Source organism: Rattus norvegicus, chromosome 10, assembly GCF_036323735.1.
Source record: "Rattus norvegicus strain BN/NHsdMcwi chromosome 10, GRCr8, whole genome shotgun sequence".
Lineage (NCBI taxonomy): Eukaryota > Metazoa > Chordata > Mammalia > Rodentia > Muridae > Rattus > Rattus norvegicus.
Window position 1 is genome coordinate 46,990,175 of NC_086028.1, and position 25,830 is coordinate 47,016,004.

At 40.6% G+C, this 25,830-nt stretch overlaps 1 protein-coding gene across 9 annotated transcripts in view; it reads right to left on the reverse strand.

The window, feature by feature from the left end:
* Window positions 1-25,830, reverse strand: part of Ulk2 (unc-51 like autophagy activating kinase 2) — a 78,807-nt gene that overhangs the window by 39,137 nt on the left and 13,840 nt on the right. For 8 of the 9 annotated variants that reach the window (XR_010055178.1, XR_005489813.2, XR_005489812.2 and 5 more), the window contains exons 4-13: window positions 24,779-24,811; window positions 23,786-23,822; window positions 21,363-21,536; window positions 20,186-20,259; window positions 16,465-16,566; window positions 15,434-15,492; window positions 13,546-13,628; window positions 11,916-11,963; window positions 10,460-10,548; window positions 4,824-4,995 (exon numbers count right to left, since the gene is read on the reverse strand). Coding sequence is in view for 6 of the 9 variants with exons in the window: in NM_001191645.2 (NP_001178574.1) it covers window positions 4,824-4,995; window positions 10,460-10,548; window positions 11,916-11,963; window positions 13,546-13,628; window positions 15,434-15,492; window positions 16,465-16,566; window positions 20,186-20,259; window positions 21,363-21,536; window positions 23,786-23,822; window positions 24,779-24,811 (871 nt within the window). In the remaining 3 variants the exon portion in view is untranslated. The remainder of the gene's footprint in view (window positions 1-4,823; window positions 4,996-10,459; window positions 10,549-11,915; window positions 11,964-13,545; window positions 13,629-15,433; window positions 15,493-16,464; window positions 16,567-20,185; window positions 20,260-21,362; window positions 21,537-23,785; window positions 23,823-24,778; window positions 24,812-25,830) is intronic. The other variant, XM_063269012.1, reaches the window with a different exon arrangement.

The following is a 25,830-nucleotide window of genomic DNA, read 5'->3' on the forward strand; positions in this document are numbered from 1 at the left end:
AACCAGATGTCCTTCAAACCCTGATACGCCCCTAGCTTCTAAAATCCTGTACGCTCCAGTCAATACGTACTCTCCTGCTGTGCTGTAATCTCACTGCCATGTTTAAATGAGCCAATCACTTATAGCCGCGCCAGAAATTAGCCAATTGTGTAACCGCGCCAAACCCCCTAGCCTTCCCTATATAAACCCCTGACTTTTGAGCTTCGGGGTCGACACCTCTGTCTCCTGCGCAGGATATGTGTCAACCCGGAGATCCCCGTAATAGATCTCCATAATAAACCTCGCCTTTGCTTATTACATCCAAAATGGTCTCTCTGTGTCTGAGGTCCGCGATTTCCCGCGACTTTAGAAATTAAAGGGTCTCTCTTCAGGATCTTTCATTTGGGGGCTCGTCCGGGATCGGTGTTTCCTGGAGCGCACCATCCTGAGACTCGAGCCAGGTTCTTTCAGCACTTCTCTGGCTGTGAAATGAGTTCCTTGATCTGAAGCAATACTGTGTGAAATACCATGATGATGGATAAGGCATTCTGTAAGTCCATGAATGGGGGTTTTGGCAGAGGCATTACTTCCTGGAAAGGCAAATCCATAACCAGAACAGGTATCTACTCCAGCAAGAACAAAATGTTGTCCTTTCCACGGATGAAGTGGTCCAATGTAGTCAACCTGCCACCAGGTTGCTGGTTGGTCACCTCGAGGAATGGTGGACTTATTTCCCATCCTCTGATACGCATATGTGTTACCAATGAGTCCAAAGTGGTTGCTACTTCCTGCTCACTTGGTCCAATCAGCATTATGTCATCAATATAGTGCACCAGTGTGATATTTTGTGGAAGAGACAAATGATCAAGTGCCCTTCTAACTATGACACAGGGCAGGAGAGTTAATATATCCTTGAGGCAAAACTATAAAGGTATACTGCTGGCCTTGCCAACTGAAAGCAAATTGCTTCTGGTGGTCCTTACAGACAGGTACTGAGAAGAAGGAATTTGCTAGATCAATAACTGCATACCAGGTACCAGATGTGTTAATTTGCTCGAGTAATGAAGCTACATCTGGTACAGCAGCTGCAAACGGGGTTACTACCTGACTTAGTTTTCAACAGTCAATGGTCATTCTCCATGATCCATCGGTCTTCTACCCTGGCCAGATAGAGTTAAAGGGAGATGTGGTGGGAACCACTGCCCCTGCATCTTTCAAGTCCTTGATAGTGGCAGTGATTTCTGCGATTCCTCCAGGAATACAATACTGTTTTTGATTCACTATCTTCTTTGGCAAAGGCAGCTCTAAAGGCTCCTATTTAGTCTTTCCAACCATAACAGCCCTCACTCCACAGATCAGGCAACCAATGTCAGAATTCAGCCAATTTCTAAGTATAACTATCCCAACTATACATTCTGGAACTGGGGAAATGACCACAGGATGTGTTCAGGGATCTACTGGACCTACTGTGAGTCAGACATCAGTCAAAACTCCACTAATCACCTGTCCTCCATAAGCCCCTACTTTTACTGGAGAGTCAGATGACCGGCCTCTGCCTCCAAAGCACTGGGATTCAAGGTGTGCCTCACAGTACGCCTGGCTAAAAGACAGCTTTCAAACTGCTCATGGTGGCACACAATCCCAGCACTTGGGAGACAAAGGCAGGCAGAGCTCTGAGGTGAGGCCAGCCATGTCTATAAATCCAAGTTTCAAGATACAAAGCGACCCTGTCTCTAAGAATAAAACAAAATAAACTCTTAATTGACTTTATTTCTACTGTAGAATTAGCCAATGCTTTGCTCTATAAAGCCTAGTCAATGTTCCCCGGTAAGGTTGGTTACAGTTACAAAGGGCTGAAGGAGCTACATGGCTGTCTGAAAGCCACGGCCCTTGTAGAGTCTGGATGGGGTGGCAGAGCACAGAAAGTGGTAAATAATCCCTTAGCACTGGTTACTTCCTAGAATTCCTTCTGTAGAAAGATTAAGGTAAAAAGACCTTAGTTATGACACCAATTGAAACTGGATTCCTTGAGAATTTTGGCTGTTCTCTTTCTGTACTTAGAATACTTCTGACTTTGTGAAAGATCAGATTCAGACTGATGCTGTCAAACTTCAGCAGGAATGACTTCGCTGATTGTTCACTGAGTCCTAGACAACAGATTCCTGTCAAGATCTTCTATAATATTTAGCATTTTTCTGCTGGGTTTATTTATTTGTCAGAGTTTGAACTGTACAAGTTCTTATATCCTGGTGCAATCCTATTTTGTTGTATAATCATGGTTAAGAAGAGGATTTGTGGGGCAGTTAAGAGCATGGTTACTACTGCAGAGGCCCTGATTATGTTCCTAGCATCCATATAGCTCACGACTACTCTTTTCTCCAGTTCCAGGGAATCTAGTGCCCTTTTCTTGCTTCTGTGGGCGCCAGGCATACACGTGGTACATACTCATACATGAAGAGAGAATGCTCACACACATGAAATAAGAATCACTTAAAAAATAATAAAGAAAGTAAAGGGTTTGAAAGGGATTGAAGGCTGTATCATCATGTTGGCTTATGCCAATTAAGATTCTGAAACTGGGTATGCTACTAACACTGACGACCCAAGTCCGATGCTGAGTACCATAAGATAGACAAGTGAACATGAAAACTATTATTATTTTGATCTCTAGGAATTAGGCACGCAGACTAAATAAATAATAATCACCAGATCCTTCCATCTTTATTTGATCTACAAGATAATTGCAGGTAGAGTTACATATAAAAAAAAGTAAAATGTGAAAAGAAAATAAAAATCCACCATTGGCAGCACAACAGAGGTCACAGGCACAGCTCCTTGATACTGATAGTTCAGAAAAACTCTGCACTTAACATTTTATAAGACACCTGGTTTAAAGAAATTCTGAAAATGGTGGAATAACCTAATGTAGATCAGTAGGGAAATAGGCAAACTGGGCTTTAGTTATACTGTTAAACTGAACATTAAAATCAACTAGTCATACATGTGCCTTTAATCCCAGGACAAGGAAGCCAGACAGAGGCAGTGGACCTCTGTGAGTTGGAGGCCAGCCTGGTCTACAGAGTGAGTTCATGGACAGCCAGGGATACATAGAGAAACCCCGTCTTGAAACACCAAACAATAAAACAAAACAAAACCAAAGAAGAAGAACTAGTCTATGATTAGACATTCATCCAGGCCCACAACAAAAATAGGAAAAGCTATCGAAATAAACACTCTATACCATTTACATCAACAGAGAAAAGACAAAAATACCATGTTTTCTATGAATCCAGGTACAGACCGAGGGATCAAAATAATTACAGGAAAAATACAGATCCAAAAATATTAAAAAGAGACAAGAGACTTTATATGTACTTGTATTTTCCTATCTAGTAGGAAAAGTAGTTTAAAATAAATACAGGAGAATACTGACACATACATGCCATGGGGATGATTTGAGTTTCTGCTGTAATATTTTGTTTGAAATATTTCATAACTTTAAAAGTTTTATTATTTCTTGTACTGGCTGGTTTTCTGTGTCAACTTGACTCAAGCTGGAATTATCACAGAGAAAGGAACCTCAGATAAGAAAATGCCTCCATGAGCTCCAGCTGTAAAGTATTTTCTCAATTAGTGATCAAGTGGGGAGGATCCAGCCCCTTGTGGGTGATGCCATCCCTGGGCTGGCAGTCTTGGGTTCTAATAAGAAAGCAAGCTGAGCAAGTCAGGGAGAGCAAGCCAGTACGAAACATCCCTCCATGGCCTCTGCATCAGCTCCTGCTTCCTGCCCTGCTTGAGATCCAGTCCTGACTTCCTTTGGTGATGAACAGCATGTGGAAGTGTAAGCTGAATAAACCCTTTTCTCCCCAACTTGCTTCTTGGTCATGATGTTTGTGCAGGAATAGGAACCCGAAGACACTTCTAGTAATGAGATAAAACCATGTACCTCAGGGTGACAGTTAAAGGTAACTCCCTAGTTTTTACAGCACTGATTCTAAAGTGCACAGACACTTGTTGTGCTCTGTTTTCCTTTTCCTTTCAGTTGTTCAGGCTGGGACCTATGACCTGGCAAATGCAAACCCAAGCCTGTGCCTGGGAGCTGCACCTAGTAAACTAAGTGGGTGACGGACAACTGAGTAGCCCTGAAGCCAACCTGTCCTACACATAAGCAGGACCAAAGCTCTAGCTCCCCTGAGCCTACTCCCTTCCCAACCACAGCAAGCTTGTTTCCCCTGCACACGGTTCTGCCTAACTTCTCTTGTCTCTGGGTTTTCTGGTACTCTGCACCATTCTACATAGCACTGGCCAAGTTTACTTAACCTGGATTCCCTTCCAAACTTACTCCCTACAGATCTAAAATTTAGTATGGTGGTACATACCCACAGTAATCCCAGGACTCAAGGGGCTGACACAGGGAAAGTGCAAGTCTGATGTCCGAATGGGGAGAAGGAAAGAATCCTCTCAGACAAAAAAACAAAACAAAACAAAACAAAACAAAACAAAACAAAACAAAACAAGAAGTCTCCTCTGACTCTTAGACTCCTCTAATCGCATCATCTCTTTACAGACACCTGCTCATCCTGCTGGTTTCTGTTTCTTTCTATTTAGATGTGAGCATAATGTGAGATTATTTCTTTAAACATTTTCATTACCTTCAGAATTCAAAAATACTATGCTATAGAAAATCACTAGACATATTTTAGAAAAGTAGGTATAAAATTCTGAGAATTCAAAACTAAATAAATGCTCATTTGTAAAGGTGCCCTACACAACAAGTTGTAACATTGAGGTTTAAATTTTGTAAATTAAAAATTATAATGTGTACAAGTAGAAAAGATTCTCACATGAGTGGTCTGACGAGATGTTGTGTGGAACCAAAACAAAGTCATCCGTGTCACAAGAAGAGTTCTTGCTACTATTACTGGCAGAATCTTTGGACACCTGTAGATAGTTGGGAGGACCCAATGGTGGGGAGGATAAGTTTTCTTCCTGAATATGCTGCATATCTGGAAGGGACTAAAATTAACAACATAAAATTAAAACTGTCCTAATAATCAAGTGCAAGTCAGAATAGTCTAAAGAATATTTCTTTTATAAAAGTGGGAATAAATGTCCATCTAAGGTTTTACACACACACACACACACACACACACACACACACACACACTTTTCTGAAGATCTTTCTTTTTAGAAAAGCAGTTTAAAATGTTTGCAGGAAGATTTACAGAATGATTCTTAAAAATGTAGCATTTATCACATGTACATATCTACCTCACCTGAAACTTTGGAGAAGTGTTTTATCATTGCAACCTCCCCAGTCCCAGCTCATGGCCTTGCAAAGCAACACTAAGTAACTATTTACTTAATGACTAAATATATAATGTCTAGTGACTTTAACCCCAAACTGTGCATTAAAAGTTCTAGACATACTGAAGAAAACATTGCACTCAGAAAAGCAAAAACAATGTTATGTACAAGGACAGACATATCAATATGGATAATGTCTGTTAGACTACAAGTTTATGCTCGCAGAAAGATTTAAACAACCTTACAAGTATGGATGTGTTCCTTTTGTTTTTGTTATTTAAAGGAAGATGTGGTTTGTGTGAGATATGATAAGAAAGGAAGAGAAGTATACAATTACATTTAAACAACAACTTAGGCATAAACCGCTATGTATCTTTTGGCATCTGCCCGCTCAAAGACTCTGGCGATAACTCTACTGAAATGCCTTATATGTGGTTCTAAATCAGTCACATGTATAAGTTGTATCGAGTCTCCACAAGTCTATTTAATACTGGTATTTCAGAAAAGGAAAAAACAAAAAAGTCCTACATCAAGGTCTTTAAATCCAGACCTTAAACCCCCAATTCATTTCTCCTGAGTCTTTAAATGTCATTTAAAATGAAATAAGTCTCAGAAACACTTTACCACATTTGTTTCTATGTGTATGTTTATGTGTGTGTGTGTGTGTGCACATTTGAGCATGTGTGAAGGTGTGTGCAGTGCATGTGTATCAAGAGATCAAAGGTCAATCTCCGATGTTTTTCACCAAGAGCCATTCATCTGCTGTCCTATAACTATGTAGACAAGGCTAGTGTCAAACTTACTGAGATGCCTCTGCCTCTGTCTCTCTGCCTCTCCCTCTCCCTCTCCCTCTCCCTCTCCCTCAACCTCTCCCTCAACCTCTCCCTCAATCTCTCCCTCTCAAGTAATGAAATGAAACGCATGTACCAGGGTTGGGGATTTAGCTCAGCAGCAGAGCGCTTGCCTAGCAAGCGCGAGGTCCTGGGTTCGGTCTCCAGCTCCGGAAAAAAAAAAAAAAAGAAAAAGAAAAAGAAAAAGAAAGGCATGTACCACTGGCCCTGACCTTCCTCTTTAAAAATGTATTTGGATTTATGTGTATGTGTGCTAATGTGTGTACACTGTGTGCACGTGGATCCCTGCAGAGTCCAGCAGCGGGTGTAACATCTTCTGGAGTGAGTTACAGGTAGTGGTACCCAGCATGGGTGTTGGCGATCTGACTCAAATCCTCTGGAAAGACAGCAAGTGCTCTTCACTCTGACCCATCTCTGCTCCCTCACCTTGGTTTTCTGAAACAAGATCTCTTGCTGGAACCTGTGGCAAACAATCCCATGTCCTTCTGTGTGTCTCATACATAATGAAAAATTTCCTTGCCGCCCTTTTGAACACTCTGAAGGTAGTAAAGCGAAGAGAAAATGAGGACTGACATTACAAGCATTAACTATTCTGCTCAGCTCTGATTCTAGCTGGATTCTGAATTCCATTTCACAACTAGATAAACTAAAAAATAAAAGCTCAGAGTGTTAGGTGGTTTTCCCAATATTACACAATTAGACATTAATGAAGCTGAGATGTGACCCAAGAGCCTTGCTCTGTCATTTCCTGCCAGTGACTTAGAATTCCAATTTCTTCCCCTACTGTTCAAAAGCCTTTGCATCCACCTTGCCTTCCTTGTCTTGTTCAAAGTGATGCTTCTCTTGCATCCAAAGCTGTTCTGTATTCCATTTCCTAGATCCTCATGACACAGATCAGGTCCTGACACTTTATTCTCTCTTTATATTCTGACTTTTTTTTTTTTTTTGGTTCTTTTTTTCGGAGCTGGGGACTGAACCCAGGGCCTTGCGCTTCCTAGGTAAGCGCTCTACCACTGAGCTAAATCCCCAGCCCCTATATTCTGACTTTTACATAAACGTGTTTCTTTCTTTCTTTTTTTGTTTTTCCTATCTCAAATCTCTGGTTATTATCTCTCCTTTTTTTATTTTTTTCTCTAGACAGGTCTCACTGTGTAGCTCTGTCTGTCCTGGAACTCAACTATGTAGACCAGGCTGACCTTGAACTCACAGAGATTGGTCTGCCTCTTCTCCCAAGTTATGTGACTAAAGTGGTATGCTACTATGCCCAACTTTTTGGGTTATTTGTTTGTTTTTTTATTTTTTAACCACCTCTTCATTTTTAATTTTGTGGATTTCAGGGGTAGGGAGAGAACTGAGGACCTCATGCACACAAGCCAAGCCAAGTGCTCTATATTAGGCTGCAGGCAGCCCTCCTCACTTCTAATGATGTCTCCTGAAATCATTAATCTTCAGTTACTCAAATTCTTTACCTCATACATTCTGAAGGTAGAAGGTAAGAAAAGCAACAGGAGGGCAAGATCACATCTGTGAAAAGTTACATGGTTCAACAACACAAAACTGTTTTGAAAAGCTCCATTAAAGGGGCAACTGAATAATAAGAGTCTCTTAGATGTCCCATTCCAGTAGGGCCTTCTAGAAAACTATTTTCCCAGGTCAGCTAGTCAGACACTCAGAGGTCACTCCAGCTCAGGTCTAAGGGGACAAGCTACACTGGAGTTGGCATTACCCAGCCGGCACTGGTTTTTCAGGCACGGCCATGAAGAGTGAATAGGGGAGGAGGTGTATGGAAAGGTTAAGGAAGCTGCTGAGGACCAGGAATAGAAGGTCAGGTTCCCTACATGGAGGCTTGTGCCTTTCATTTGAAGCCTTTGAGGTGAAGTTCTAATGATGACATTTGAGATGAAGCCCAGATGATACCACCATGAACCCTAGATGAAGAGACGGAAGTGAAGGGTCTGACATGTGTCCTGACAGTGCCAGCCTCACTCTGGACCCCATTTCCTCCATATGTAGCTTCATGTTTCTCCTTTTGAAAGGACATGTTTACCCTGACCAGTATAGGTTGGAAGCACTGAACGTATTTTTTTTTCATTTCACAGGGACTCACCTTGAGTCTTAAAGACTTTGACTTTAGAACAGTGTTTTGAACATTAAAACTATGGGGACATTTAAAGTTGGGTGGAGTACATTTTGCATTAAGCGATGACCATGAGCCTATGGTAGAATGTTATGGTTTGGATGTAAAATGTCCCCCACTGGCTAGTGTTTCAACACTTGGGCACTCGCTCATGGCACTGTCTTGGGAGGTTGTGAAACCTTTTGGAGATGTGGCCTAGCTGACAATGTCGGCCATAGGAGTAGTCTTAGGCTATAGCTTGTCACATGGCCATCTCTGCTTCCTGAGCTACACAACTGTGAGCAAAAATAAAGCCTTCCTTCCTTACACTTCTTCTTCCAGGCATTTTATCAGGGCAGTAAGATAAGTAACTAATATGTCTAGGGCTTGGTTCTCCCACTCCAAGTATTCCAGACAGACACAGGAACAAACATTTCTTCAAATTTTATCAAATTTTCAAATTCACAGAAATGTAATATAAGCCTTATGAACACAGCAATTTTTCTATTTGGTTTATATTGCAGGGTTGTACAAGAAACAGGGGTTTTTCTTTAACTTTTTTATTTACTTATTTATTTTTAAGTTTTATCTGTATGGATATTTATCTGTCTGTCTGACTGACTGACTTGACTGACTGACTGACTGATACCCATGGAGGCCAGAAGACATAGGAACCACCAGAACTGGAGTTACAGAACATGGAGTTTGTGAACTACCATGCAGGTGTTGTAAATTGAACCCTTGTCTTTTTTAAGAGCAACCAGTGCTATTTTTTATTTATTTATTTTTTTTTTGGTTCTTGTTTTTGGAGCTGGGGACTGAACCCAGGGCCTTGCACTTCCTAGGCAAGCGCTCTACCACTGAGCTAAATCCCCAACCCCTGCAACCAGTGCTCTTATCCACTGACCCAACTCTCCAGCTCTTTTTTTTCTCTTTTTTTATTTTTGGTCCATGTGTGTGCATTTGGAGGCTAAAGGTTGGCTTTGGATTCCTTCATGTATCATTTATTACTGTACTTTTGGATCATGTTTTCTCTAAACCTAGAGCTCACTGTTTCAGTTAGACTGGCTGTTCCATGAGCCCTTGGGAATCTGTTCTGAAACTGGGGTGTGCTGGGGTTACAGGCGGTGTGTCTGCATGCCCAGATCTTACATGGATGTGGGAGGTCTACACTGAGGTCCTGATGTTTGCACACCCAACATTTTGACCGCTGAACCGTCTTGCAAGCCCCTTTTTGATGATTTTAAAACTAAAACTCATTTTTTAGCAACAGGCTTTGTTTTACATCTATTTCAGCTTTGGTTATTAGATTTCTCAAGAAAACAGTAACAGTCGTTGGCACTGCTTGTAAATTTGTTGAGTGTTAGACAAACCGGGCTTATGCTCAGTTATATTACAGGAAGTATGCTGCATTCACTTCACACAGAAGAAACCAACAAGCTCAGAAAGACTAAAGCACTAAAGCACTCATCCATTACCAGGTCAATATGGGGTACAGGAACTCTGACGCTTCCTCTTAAACGTTTAAGTTGTCTCAGCTGGCTAATACCACAGTTGCCTTCTTTTATAGCTCCCATATCTTTCTCAGAAGTCAAAACTCCATGCCTACTTGGACACTGTGTGCAATACAACAGCTGACACAAGAGCTCCCACAGTACCTACAAACGTAAAATGTCTCAAGATCATAGGCTGTGGTACAGACTTAGAAGGAGGGCTAGTGTAACAAAGAAAGAAGCTAGGTAAAACAGAGACTAGAGTGGTAAGTTATGAACTGAGTCTCAGAAGCCCTTGAGGATCAAGAAGCTAAACTCAAGAGGACAAAGCCATGAGAGGATTAGCTGAAGAGCTTCATAGTGAAGCCAGTGACACTGAGTGCCAAGGCTGTTCCTCCGTTCCTCAGACCTATGCAAAAGGAACCTTGGCAGTGTACAGTAGTTGGTCATCACCTCTCCACCCCTAGAGTCTTTGTTTGCATGGATCACTGAATCCCCACACGGCACAAGGAGGTGAAGTAACAATGTCTGTTAGAAGAGAAGGGTCTAGGGAAACTTCCTGAACTACACAGCAAGGGAGCAAAGACCCAAAGTCAGGACTGTCTGATCAACTCTGATGTCCTTCCTCCTACACCTCAGCTGCATCATAAACACACCCACTAGAAGAACAAAGGCCCTAACTCTGAAATAATTTCTAATAAAACCCAACTTACTGGTGGAGAAGCAAAGCGACAAGGTGGCGAGCTGCTGCAGGAGCTTCCAGGGCCAGGGCCGGAGTACACAGGCACTGGGACTGGGCAAGCTGGGGAAGAAAGACAGGAAAAGAACTGCACTCTCTGTAGTGGCTTTTCAGATTTGTCTAGACAACAACCTAGTTTTAACCAAAAGTTTGCATTTAGCTATTCATCAGTGCTCCCACAGATGAGACAAAAATATAACAAAACATTTAAGAAAGAAAAAAAGAGTTGGGTGGTGGTATATGCTTTTAATTCCAGCACTCAGGCAGCAGAGGCACGTGAACGTCCGAGCTTGAGGCAAGCCTGGTCAACAAAGTAAGTCTCAGGATGGCCAGGGCTACAGAGAAACACTATTGGGGCTGCAGGAGGAGAAAAGAAAAATGACTGGGAAGACGGCTCGGCAGGTAAAGGTGCCTGCAGCCAAACCTGACCGCCTGAGTTCAATCCCTGGACTCCATGGTGAAAGGAGTGAACCAAGTTGTCCTTTAACTTCCACATGAGTGCATATGCACGGACACAGACACGGACACACATACACACACACCACACACCACACACCACACACACACACCACACTAAATAAATAAAATGCAAGAGCAGTTAAGAGGGTTAAGTTTGGTTCCCAGGGCCCATGTCAGCTGCCTCACAAGAACCTGTAACTCCAGTTCCCAGGGATCCAACCCCTTCTTTTGGATCACCTGCACTCATACCTACACACAGACAAAAGACATACTTAATAATTACAAAGATAAATACTTTTAAATTTTAGTTTAAAAAGTTAAGAGTTAACCAGAAATGCATTAGTTGGGCTGGAGAGATGACTTCGTAATGAGTAAAGGTGCTGCCACCACATCTGACAATCTTGAGTCTGATCACACAGGACTCACATGGTAGAAGGAAAGAACTGACTCCTACACGTTGTCCTCTGTATGTGTAAACACACACACACACACACACACACACCACACACACACACACATATGTATAAACACACACACATACACACACACATATGTATAAACACACACACACACAAAACACACACACACGCACACACGCACAACACATGCAACACATGCAACACACGCAGAGCATAAAAATAATTTTAAAAATTTTAGATAAAAATGCAGCAGTTACTAATCCTGTTTAACTTAGGTATAGAAAGAAATACTGTTGTTGAACAAATATAATTATAGACATAGAGAATTCTTAAGGAATTTTGAATAATACATTAAAATTAATTTTGGGTTTCAAAATATTATTTTTTGTCTTTTAGCTTGCATACTCTCTGTAAGTAAAAGTATGGGGGTCGGGGATTTAGCTCAGTGGTAGAGCGCTTGCCTAGGAAGCGCAAGGCCCTGGGTTCGGTCCCCAGCTCTGAAAGAAAAGAACACACACACACAAAAAAAAGTATGTAAAAATGGGAACTTACATTTTCTAACTGGAACTTGCTCAAGGAAAGGATGACTGAAAAACGCTTCTGTAATGAGACATGAGCATACAATCGTTAAAGAGAAGTGTACTAAGGCTGGAGAGACGTCTTCTCAGATACTGACTACTAGGTAAACTAACCAATAAGATCACAAAAGAGGCAAAGAGAAACAGAAATATATCAGAGCAGAAAAAATATAAAATAGTAACTTCAATCCATATTAATATGAGGAATGGTAAGTATATGTTAATAGTAAGACTTTAGCTAGATGTCTTCTTTTTCAACCCTTCTATAAAGATAAAAGACTACATAACACACTAGCCAGTGGACTATGTCATGTTTAAATGACACAAATGTACTGTGTACAACTTCAGCACACTGCAGAGGATGAGGTAGAATCACAACAGAAGTTTTCACACTTAGTGGAACGCAAGTACCATTTATACAAAGTAAATGTGATAAAAACCTCTCGTAATCCCAAAACAACCATTAGGAAAATAACTAAAACTCAAGTAGTAATTAGAAAGGCCATGATAGTAATTATCACCCACTGGCTAACATCTCCTAGACTTTTCCTGGGCCCAGCTCTCTCCTGACATCTGCACTTAGCTATGTGGTCGTTAGTGTAGGAGTAACAAGTGTAACCACAGTCCTCCTCTGGTCCCCACAGTTCTCTCTATCTACAGCTTCTCTATTTCTGTAACTGAGAGGCCATCCTTTCAGCTGCTTGGGCCAAAACCCACAGAGTTACTCTAACCTGATCCTTAACAAACGATTAGTAAACACTGACCCCCGCCTCTAGAAAGGTCTGGATCTCAACTGCTTTATTCTTCACGTCCATCACTCCAGCTGAGCTACACTCTCCTCCCAGCTTTGGACTTCCAATGACATGGTCTGTTCTAAGGAAACAGCCAGACTGATACCTTCTAAAAGCATCAGGTCACTTTTCCCTGCTCAAGCCTTCTAATGACTTCCATCCCATTCTCCTCACAGGATCTCAAGCTTCCATTCATGCTCCCAGCTCAAAGCTCCCCCATGAATTCTTCCCTCTACCTGACATTCTCCTCCCACAGCCGTACCACACACCTCAGGTTGATTGACTCTTCACTCGTATGGACTACCCTATTTAAATTTTAATTCCCCGACTATTCCATATCTTGTCCTTCTATTTTTGCACAGTACCTAGCACTTTTTATACGACATACAATTACAGTTTGTAATTCATTCATTATCTCTCTTTCCTCCTCTGGACTATCTATCATTTGAGAACACAGGTTTTCTTTTCTATCCCACATTCCTGGAGCACAGTAAGCACTTGATGAATGTTTATTAGAATAATGAAAGGAAAAGAGTCAATCAAGCTGGTGGTGGTGGCACACGCCTTTAATCCCAGCACTCATCAGGCAGAAGCAGGTGGATCCTATGAGCTCAAGGCCAGTCTGGTCTACAGAGGGAGTTCTTCAACAGCCAGGGTTGGCTATGCAGAAAAACCCTGTCCCATAAAACAAAATTTAACAAAAACAAACAAAAAGACAAACAAAAGCAAAAAGGATAAATCAAAAGCAATCTATATAATCTTTTCAGCAAATACAAAATAAGAAGATACGCAAAGCTTGCAATTACTACTTACCAAAGTCCATTCTGTCCTTCTGATTTCTTTGAAGCAAGCCCAAAAGGAGATTAGCCAAATAAGGTGATGTTTCTCTGGGAATACTGAAGTAAAAGACAGTGTAAGTAGTGAGTTTATATGTATTTAACTACATAATTTTTGCCTTCATTCTGATAAATAAAAATATTATAGTCGCTTTCACAAATATTCCATCTAGAACAAGAAGACCTGATAAAGCTTCATGCCTTCAAGTGAGGGAAAGAAAGGCCACACTACCTTTTGACAATGACCAGCACAGCTCGTGAACAGACCTCTGCATGTGCTGAACACTTTATTTACAAGGATCTGCTACAATACAGAGCCTCAGTTCTAACACAGCCTGTATCAACAGCTGGTATAAAATTCTCTCAAGAAAAAACCTCCTCCAGTCCTGTCTAGAAATGAGCAAAGGGTTGGGGATTTAGCTCAGTGGTAGAGCGCTTGCCTAGGAAGCGCAAGGCCCTGGGTTTGGTCCCCAGCTCCGAAAAAAAGAACCAAAAAAAAAAAAAAAAAAAAAGAGAGAGAGCAAAGCTTAATTATAAATGCAATTGACATGGAATAATTTCCAAAGGCCAATATTAAAATAGGAAAACAACTGAAAATGAAGAACAAGAACATACATGCCATGAACCACAAACTAGTAAAGACATTAGGGCAAATAAAAATGAACCAACCCTATTAATGAACAGAAAAATGTAAATTAAAAGGTTAATTGGTCTTCTTTCCTTTATGAGAAAAGGTATTCTCTTTACACTTTAACATCAAACAGGAAAAAGAAAGTACACCTGTCTGTCAGTTCAACAATTATATTTCCAGTAAAATTCTAAAAAAAAAAAAAGCATGGTAGAGTATGATCACCACACTTTCACGCTGTAGTAAGCAAAAAATGAAAACAGGATAGAACATCTAGTTTTATAAGACTATGTAGCTAACAAGAAGGATAAACACACTGTTGAACATTTGAAATATAGAATTAAAAAAAGCAGCCAGGCATGGTGATACATGTCTGTAATTCTGGCATTCAGAAGGCTGAACTGAGGTCACCCTGACAGCCTGAGCTACCCAGAAAGAGCCAATCTAAAAAGGAGAAGAAAAAGAAAAGAAAAGACAACTCAAAATGTAATTTATCTTAAACTGTACACACACACATACACACACACTTTCTCTCTCAAGCATGTGTAAAGAACTCCCACAAAGTAGACTGGAAAAATACACAATAACTCTTAAATAACACATAATAATACCAACCAACCAGAGCTCCCAGGGACTAAACCACCACCCAAAGAGTACACATGGGCAGACCCAGGGCTCCAGCTGCATATGTAGCAGAGGATGGCCTTGTTGGGCACCAGTGGGAGGAGAAGCCCTTGATCCTGCCATGGCTGGAGCCCAGTGTAAGGGAATGTCAGGTTAGGGAGGCAGAAAGGGGTGGGGGAACACCCTCATAGAAGAAGGGAGATGGGGATGTGATAGGGGGATGTGACAGGAAACTGGGAAAGGGGATAAAATTTAAAATACAAACAAAAACTATCCAATAAAAAGATAAATAACATATGATACAATACTACCTAGGTATTTATGATGTGTTAGCACCTTTCTAATTCCTTTTTACAACATTACTATAAATTGAAAGATTCATTAAGAGAAATGCACAAAACACGGCATTCAAAAATACAAAAACCACTGTATTCACAATAGTAACCCGACCAGATGGGAATGATGGTTATACCCCTCCCTGTAGGAGGACTGTGGGCTTGAGTCTAAAGGGGCCACAGAGGAAGACTCTTATCTAAATAACCAAGTAAATTTAAAAAAAAGCAAAAAACTAAAGTAAAACCTAGTGTACTTTAAGTAAAATCTAATCACATACCTAGGCATTAAGCTCCTGTTTTTTTCATAAAACATCCTTAGGTCTTGAGGACTGTTAGCCTATTTAAGAAGAAGAAAAAGTTAACTTTCTAAACAGAGAGGGGCAAAACTTCCAAATCCATGATTGACACTCATGTTCCTACTGTCGAATGTCTGTGGCTGCGGATGCTGAAGGCCATGGATGTTTACAGGTGGATTGTGGGGCACAGAAGACTGATAAAACCTCTAAGATGGTATGCGCAAATGCTGAGGGATGGTATGCAAATGCTGAGGATCTCGGTACAATAGGCCAGGCACTCAAAGGAGCATAAAATGGAAAAGCTGCCATTCTGGAGGTTACCTGACCTACCCAATAAGTACATTATTATTGTGTATAATCTAAATGTGCTTTACCTTATGACTTTCCAGGGACTAAAAAAAGAAGTCTATTGCCAATACTGTCTCTCCACAACAGCAGCACTGTTATAGGAAGAGTGGCTGGGATTAGTGACTGCCTCTACAAACAAACCACACTGGGAATGCAAAAAAAAGTAATTTGACTGCTTTACTGATTTCTTTTTACAAAGAAATAATTTCACTGTTATAATTTTCAGGTTAAAAATTAATGAAACTAAAAGTTAGAGCTTGACAATATGAACTGGTGTATCCTTTGAAGGTCAGCCTCTTAGTAGGAAAAGGAGACTAGGACCACAGATGCAGAATTTCAATATCTCCCCCTCACCCACAAAGCACCAGGAATGGAGAGGGAGAAACAGGGTTTCTGTGCTCCCACCTCACCTGGATTCCACGACCCCCAAACCAAGCTAGCAGATAGAGCTTTGATCACCACTCATCATAAGCTGCTAGCCCTGACTCTACTCCACTAGCTGGGAAAACATCCAACAGACTTCATGCACAGCATTAACTGTAACAGAATCAAGTAAGCCACAGAGGAGCCTGAATGCTTTTAAAGTATTCCTTATTTAACAAATCAAAGACCACTGCAAAATTTGAAGATGTTAGAACCAAGGACATAAGAAAAAGTCAGGCTACCTGAAAAGGTGGTTTTCCAACTAGGCATTGATAGATCACCGTTCCTATGCTCCATAAATCTGCCTTAGCATCATAATGTTGAGACATGATAACCTCAGGAGCCTGTTCACAAAAATTCAAGAGACATGAACAGTGTTAGTTACAGCCTTAATGTGCATATATTGATCCACTGTTAATGATCTGATCATACTAAATAAAAATGTTAACATACTGTGATATTACCCTTATAGAATGATACTGCCAGGAACTTAAAATTATAGTTCAATGTTGCATGAAAACAAGAAACAAACGTCTATATATTATAATGATACCAAATATAGTTAGAGTATTTTAGTAATAAGAAAAATATATACCAATCACAGGTCAGAAAATCCCTGAAGGTGAGAAATGAGAATATAATTAGGATCAGGGAAGAGTCAAAAAAGACTTGGATACCCAAATCTTTTTTCTTAAGAGATCAGGGCAAAAACAGAAAAATGTTTTGTTAAATATAGATGGTAGATACACATTACATTATCCCCTATATTTTTCTATAATTTAAAAACTTGTGTAAAAGCAAACTATAATACAACACACAGTAAGAAAACTATGTTTAAAGCAAAGGCGGTCAGGTGCAGAGGCACGTGTTCGTAATTCCAGCACCTGGAAGGCTGGGGGCTCATAAACGGGAGAGACCCTAATTCATCAATAATAATAAACAAAAACCAACAGCATTTTGTTTTGACTGGCTTGTCAACATCATCAAGTTTAAACCAAAACCAAAACACACCACACCATTGCTGTGGCACATGCCTTTACTCCTATCACTCAGGAGGCAGATCTCCATGAGTTCAAAGCCAGTCTGGTATACAAAGCAAACTTCAGGCCAGCCACGGTTACATAAAGAGACCTTGTCTCAAAATAAAACTCACCTCCCTCAAAAAATCAACCAAACAAATGCTAAAGAGATAAACTACACTTAATGGGAAACCATTTTGCATACACAACACTTGTTCCTAGTAGACTTAAAGTTTTTTCCATTTTATGTTATGTTTGTGGATGTTCTGCCTGTATGTGTGTTAATGTGCTCTGTGTGTAGTGCCCTCAGAGGCCAGAAAAGGGTGTCGGTTTCCCCGGAACTGCAGTTACAGATGGATGGACACCACATATGAGTTCTGGGAATTGAATCCAGTTCTCGACAAGTAAGTGCTCTTAATTGCTGCACACATGCATATTCTGTCTGTCTATCTGTCTGTCTGCCTGTCTCCCCCTTAGTAAATCTCAGTTGAGTCTTTTTACCCTCCTCATGGTTCAGGTCATTGAACCCCAGGGCTGCACCACTGAGCTATATTCCCAGATGGTCAACCTTTTTTAAGATTTATTTATTTATTTATTTATTTATTTATTTATTTATTTATTTATTATATACGAGTACACTGTAGCTTCAGACACACCAGAAGAGGGCATCGGATCCCATTTCAGATGGTTGTGAGCCACCATGTCGTTGCTGGGATTTGAACTCAGGACCTCTGGAAGAGCAGTCGGTGCTTTTAACCGCTGAGCCATCTCTCCAGCCCGGTCAACCTTTTTTAATAATCAGCCAAAATACTCTGATCAAGGTTAAACTAGATTTTTTTTTTGAGATACAGTCTTGCTATACACAACACAGACTGGCCTTAACTTCTGCTCCTCCTGCCTCTACTTCCTAAGTGCTGGGATTAAAGGCATAGGCCACCAAGCTGGGATCTTGACCTAATTTCATACTTAAGTTTTAGAATTCTATTAAAGTGTTGAGTTTATTTTATATAAACAATAAAATTGTGGTTTAAAAAGTAAACCTCATTAAAAACAAACAAGACTTTTCATTCCTAGCTCTCGTGACCTGGAAGCAGAATCTAAATGTTTTGACCTTATGAGGCTTGAGCGTGCTCATCAGTCTAGGCTGACCTGGAATTCACCATCATCCCATCACAATCTCTTGCACTCTGAGATTTCAGACATCTGCCAGTACTCAAAGTTAATTTTACTTTAGAGGGTACAAACTTAGAACTGAAATAGGAATTTTGTTTTGTTTTGAGACAGGGTCTCATTGTGTCACTGTGAGACCTGGGCTGGACTGGAACTTGCTATGTAAATCATGCTGGTCTCAAACTCGAAGATCCACCCACTTCTTTCTCCTGATAGTCATATTTATTTATTTCATATAATCCTACAGCTCCATAATTATTTCTAAGCTTAATACTTCACACTAGTTTCTAAGTTTCATAACCTACTATACATTATCAAAGGATAAATTGCTAAGATTATTTTTCAGCATAAGTGTGGAGCTAAAAAAAATAACTTCTACAATATAGAAAACTTGTTAAGACAGACATCATGTAAAAGATAAGCCTATTTTATAAAAACAGAGGTAACTGAAAGGCATACGTTTTCATTCATTTCGTTGCTGTTTTGTTTTTCAGACAGAGTCAGTCTGTGTAGCTATGGCTGTCCTGGAACTTACCTTTCAGACCAGGCTGGCCTCGAACTCAGAGATCTGACTCTGACTCCCAAGGGCTGAGATTAAAGTCGAGCTTTTATAAGTATTCTCAATTACTGCACATTTAGGCATACTATGACAGTATTATTTGAAATTTTATTTTCAGTTGAATTTAAGAGGGTGTTGTGGTTTCATTGAGAGATGTCTCCCACAGGCTCATGTGTTTGAACACTTGGTGTCCAGATGATGGTGCTATTTGGGGAGATTAGGGAACTTTCGGTGTGGAGCACTACTGAAGGAAGTGTGTCACTGGAGGTGTGTTCTGAGTGATAACAGCTTCACTCCACTTCCTGTTCTCTCCTCTCATCCTGTTTATGGATATAATGTGACCAGTCAGCTTCCTTTCCTGCTCCAGCTGCCAGTTGCCATGTTTGTCTCACCACTATGGGCTCCCCTTTGGAACCATAAGCCAAAACAAACTCTTCTTTCTACAAGCTGCTTTTGGTCATTGTATTTTATCACCACCATCACCACCACCACCACCACCACAACAACAACAAAATGACCAATACATAGGGATTTTTATAATAGTTAATTTTTAACTATAAAACCAGGGCCAGGCATGGTGGCATACACTTTTAATCTCAGCACTTAGAAGGCAGAGATTGTTTAAACCAGCCTGATCTACAAAGTAGGTTCTAGGTCATCCATGGCTACATAGTGAGCCCCAGTTTCTAAATAAAGAAATAAAGGAAGGAAGAAAGGAAAGAAGGAAGGAAGGCAGACAGACAGACAAAACAAAACAGGGCTGGAGAGATAGCTCGGCAGTTAGGAGAGCTGGCTGCTCTTCCAGGTTCAATTCCAGCACCCACATGGTCACAACCGCCCGACACTCCAGTTCTAAAGGATCTGATACCCTCTGAGCTGGCAAAAAACAAAAAAACCAAAAAACAAAAAAACAAAAAAACCAACTAGTTCACATAAAATAATAAATTTTTTTTTTTTTTTTTGGTTCTTTTTTTTCGGAGCTGGGTACCGAACCCAGGGCCTTGCGCTTCCTAGGTAAGCGCTCTACCACTGAGCTAAATCCCCAGCCCCAAAATAATAAAATTTTAAAAGATTTAAAACCCAATAACAAATGTGGAACAACTTTTAAGTCTACTAAGCAAGATGTAAGATGTCTGTGTGACCTCATCATTGCTAACATAATTAACAACAATTAAATCACGGTTCAGATCGGATGCAGACGTTCTTCTCACTCACCATGTACATTGGGGATCCACACAGTGTCGCTGCCATTGTGTTACTATGTAGGTAACGGGCAAAACCAAAGTCAGCTGTTTCACAAAGTTAAAAAAAAGAACAAATGACAGTTTGTTTACACTTTACATATATTATATATATATTAAATAATTCTGTAAGACACAGAAGGCACAAAAGAACTGTGAAAAACAGTGTTTATTGAAAAAAATCTGTCCACCAAAAGAAAACAAGTAGATATCTCAATTTAAAGAAGTCAAAAACAAGAACGGGACCCCCGTTGAAGGAATCAGAGAAAGGACTGGAAGAGCTTGAAGGGGCTCGAGATCCCATACAAACAACAACCCCAACCAACCAGAGCTTCCAGGGACTAAGCCACTGCCCAAAGACTATACATGGACTGACCCTGGGCTCTGACCTCATAGGTAGCAATGAATAGCCTAGTAAGAGCACCAGTGGAAGGGGAAGCCCTTGGTCCTGCCAAGACTGAACCCCCAGTGAACGTGATTGCTGGGGGGAGGGTGGTAATGGGGGGAGGATGGGGAGGGGAAGCCCACATAGAAGGGGAAGGAGAGGGGCTGGGGGATGTTGGCCTGGAAACTGGGAAGGGGAATAACAATCGAAATGTAAATAAGAAATACTCAAGTTAATAAAGATAAAAAGAAAAGAAAAAAGAAAAAGAAAAAGAAGTCAAAAACAGTAGCAACAGTCAACTGTGTAAGTCTACTGACTTTTAACCAAGGATCCTCAATCTTTGCAAGCAGAAGTACTACTTACAATAAATTATTAACGTAGGTCTCATTAAGCAATCATACCACATTGAGAATTTGAATTCTCTTTACTAATAGCTTCGCACACTGCCAGAGCACTAAACGCCCGGCAAAGGCTGAGTGAGGAGATCCTTTGGACATCAGAGTGAGGCCTGCAGGGTCAGGATCAGAACCTGCTGTCTATAAGTATACTGACTGCATCAGTCCCCACACAGAGAGCGAAGCAGGCTCTGCTTTTGGCCCTTATTAGACTTAAGAAAGAGTCACATATCTAAACAGATCTCTGTGAATCCTGTAACAATTTCAAAACGGCATTAATAAAATCCATTAGTCTAACAAGTCTGAACTAAAAGGATGCAAAAGTACTGTCTTAAAAATGTCCTTTCCATGAAGCAGAAGTGGCTATTTACCTATTTTGATGCGAATACCACTGACATTCGACTTCCTTCGACTGGCGTAAGACAACAAGATGTTCTGTGGTTTGAGATCCCTGTGGATTATCCCTTTGCTGTGCAGGATTCGCATGGCTGCTGCAATCTGATGAAGAAACACTCTGATAGTATCTTCACTCAGAGTTCCTTTAGCTGGTTAGAAAAGGAATCACACGAATAATTTAACAGACAAAAATCAAATACCTTTCACCCTTTTAAGATAATTCAGCTGCTAAAGAGGGCATGAAACAAGTAAGAACCCGGGACTCCCATGTACTCCTGTTGTTAATAACGAGCAGAATCCAAATAGACAACAAAGTTCTCAAAAAAAAAAAAACAAAAACAAAACAAAAAAAAAACCAATAAAAAACAACCTGATTTGTTAACGAGAACTGATTTGTCATTTTATTTTTGGTATCTTTTTCCTTTTTTCTTTGCTATTTTTACTAGTCAAGGTTCCTATGGTACATCTCTGAACACAAGAGGTGCTCAACAAATGCAAATGTCCCTTTTAGTTCAAAAAATAAGTTGTTTCACATTGGTCACACCTAGGAAAAATGTTCAAGTTTTATACCAAGCAGCTCATGAAACCCTGTGTGGAACCTGTGGCCAGTGTCCTTACTGTGGGGTTTCTATGTAGAGTGTTACCTTCCTTTAACTCTCATGGCCACAGTACTCCTGCCCCACATAGGATCTCTCATAAGTGAAGACATTAAGTCATGTTTCCACTCTTGTAATCACTATTCAGTGACTATCACAGCACACAGAGAGACTGCAGGCTAATAGCATGGTATAGTAGTAAGGAGGTAAATTCCAAGCCCTGCCCCATGTATGAGGCTGAATTACAAAGTAGTTGTGATAATATGAAACAGTAGGTTTAATAGTTGGAAACATCAAAAGGTCTACCATACAATGTACAACCAAACTTAAAATAGTTGACTGTTGGGGCTGAGGATTTAGCTCAGTGGTAGAGCGCTTACCTAGGAAGCGCAAGGCCCTGGGTTCGGTCCCCAGCTCCGAAAAAAAGAACCAAAAAAAAAAAAAATAGTTGACTGTTGCTACTATTTTTAACTTCTTTAAATTGAGATATCAGAAAAGAAGGAGCCTCAATTGAGAAAATGACTCCATGAGATCTGGCTGTAAGGCATTTTCTCAATTAGTGCAATGGGGTGGGCTTAGCCTATTGTGGGTGGTGCATCCCTGAGGGTGGTCCTGGGCTCTATAAGAAAGCCAACTAGGCAAGCCAGGGGAGCAATCCAGTTGGCAGCCCTCCTCCATGGCCTCTGCATCACCTCCTGTCTCCAGGTTCCTGACCTGCTTGAGTTCCTGTCCTGACTTCCTTTGGTGATGAACAGCAATATGGAAGTGTAAGCTGAATAAACCCTTTCCTCCCCAACTTGCATTTTGGTCTTTGTCTTTCATCAAAGCAATGGAAACCCTAAGACAAACCCCCAAAGGGGTCTCAACCTGTGGGTTGTGGGTTGAGTCTTATTTCTGATGTAGGATTGTATATGTACATAATGATTTAGAGCCTATCACCCCTCATTACCTTCCCCCTCCCTTCCTCTTCCAACTTCCCCTTCTACTTCATGAGTTGTTGGGTTTTTTTGAGGGGGGGGGAGGGGGGATGTTGGTGGTGTTTTTGTTGTTGCTGTTTTGAGACAGGATTTCTCTGTGTTGTCCTGGCTGTCCAAGACCTCACTCTGTAGACCTGCCTGCCTCTGCCTCCCAAGGGCTGGGATTAAAGGCATGCACCTGTGGCAGCCACCACCACCCAGTTTTAATTTTTAAAGAAATGAAAGGAACTAATGGCTTAGTAATGGTAAGCCAGGTGTGCCTTGCAAAGAAAAGAAATTCTTATTTGGTTTCTCCCCTCCTGGGGAAAAGCCTCTCCTCTAAACCTCTTCCTCACTGTCAGAGAGAAAATGGTTAATACTTGTGTGTGAGTTTAGAAATTTAGAACCAGTTGGTCAGCAAAATAACTAAAAGTTAAACACAGTATTTATTCAATGTTTCTAGACAAGTTTGGAACATGGAGGCAGCATTTCACAAATGCCTCTCAATTAAGTGTACTCCTTTTACTGAGCATTGATAAATACACATAAATTTACCTTGCGGGGTTAGTGAGATGATGGTTCAGCAGGTAAAAAGGTATAGGCCACCAAACCTGACAACATGACTTCCATTCTGAGACCCACATGGTGAAAGGGGACAGTGTACTCCCGCTAATTTTCCTCTAACCACATGTGTGCCATGGGGTACCTACACACACACACACACACACACACACACACACACACACACACACACACACGCACGCGCACACACACACACACACACACACACGCACACGCACACGCACACGCACACGCACAAATAAGAAAGTGTAGCAATAAAATTACCTTGCAAATAATCTGCCAGATCTCCACCATTGCAATACTGATAAGTGAAAAAAAAAAAAAGCTAATTAACTTCAAAAGATGCTGTTGTTGTGATTGTAATCAAGTCTTTCATAGCCATATATAAGGGAGTATACTTCTTTAATCCCAGTACTTGAGAGGCAGAGGTTAGCAGATCTCTGAGTTCAAGGACAGCTAAAACACACAGTGAGACCTGTCTCAAAGAAAAACAGTAACAAAAACATTTTATATTTAAAAATAATTTGTTACAAAAAGAGTGAGCTAGCAGGTAAGGGTGCCCTGTCACCTAAGTTGAATCCCCAGAACTAACATGATGGGTGACAATGTAGAGAGCAATGCTTGACCGTCTTCCTGAATTGGGCTTTTGTGACACAAGCCTTCAACCAGGTAAATCTCTGTTAATTGAAGGCCAGCCTTCAGTTCCAAGACAGCCAGGCCTACACAGAGAAACCCTATCTTGAAAACCAAAACCAAAGCCAAGTAAACTAAAGAAAGCCTCTCTCTCTCTCTCTCTCTCTCTCTCTCTCTCTCTTTCTCTCTCTCTCTCTCTCTCTCTCTCTCACGCGCACACACACAGTAAGTAAATAAAACATACTGTATGTATGTATGTATGTATGTATGTATTTATTTATTTATTTATTTTTGCAAAAAGGTCTCTACTATACAGCCCTGGCTGTCCTAGGACTCTTGCTATGTGGATCAGGCTGCTTCAAACGCACAGAGATCTCCTATCCCTGCCTCTGCTGGGGTTATAAGCAGGCACCACCACGCCCAGCCAAAAAACTTTACTTTAGCTTTAAAAAACAAAAAGTAAAATAAGAACATTGATTCAAAATGAATTTAAACCATTCTGTTAAAGTTGTTTATAAAGTTATCTAGTTAAAACACTTAAATGTTACAATCTTTATGAAGTAGAATCTAAATCATCCAATCAACTTCATTAATACTTACTGCCAACACTGGTAGAATACCTACCTCCATCACCAGAAAGACAGAGTTGGGTAATTCCTAGAAAATAAGCATAAACATCATAAAAAAACTAAACGCTAAGGTTAAAAAGTGATTAATATAGTAAAAATGGCTATTTTGCCAAAAGCAATCTATAGATTTAATGCAATCCACGTCAAAATTCCAACTCAATTCTTCATAGAGTTAGAAAGAGCAATTTGCAAATTCATCTGGAATAACAAAAACCCAGGATAAGGAAAACAATTCTCAACAATAAAAGAGCTACTGGAGGAATCACAGTCCCTGACCTCAAGCTGTATTACAGAGCAATAGTGATAAAAACTGTATGGTTGGTACAGAGACAGGCAGGTAGATCCAGAAATGAACCCACACACCTATGGTCACTTGATCTTTGACAAAGGAGCTGGTTCAACTGGAGGTCAGCATGTAGGAGAATGCAAATGAATCCATTCTTATGAACTTATACGAAGTTCAAATCCAAGTGGATCAAGGACCTCCACATAAAACTCCATACACTGAAACTAATAAAAGAGAAAGTGGGGAAGAGCTTCCAACATATAGACACAGGGGAAAATTTCCTGACCAGAACAACAATGTCTTATGCTCTAAAATCAAGAATTGACAAATGGGACCTCATAAAATTGCAAAGCTTCTGTAAGGCAATGAACATTGTCAATAGGACAAAATGGCAACCAACAGATTGGGAAAAGATCTTTACCAATCCTACATCTGATAGAGGACTAATATGCAATATATACAAGGAACTCAAGAGGTTAGACTCCAGAAAATCCAATAAAATATGGGAGACAGAGCTAAACAAAGAATTCTCAGCTGAGGCATATCAAATGGCCAAGAAGCACCTAATCAACATCGCTAGTCATCAGGGAAATGCAAATCAAAACAACCCTGAGATTCCACCTCACGTCAGTCAAATGGCTAAGATCAAAAACTCAGATGACAACAGATGCTGGTGAGGATGCGGAGAAAGAGGAACACTCCTCTGTCATTGGTGGGATTGCAAACTGGTACAACCACTCTGGAAATCAGTCTGGAGGTTC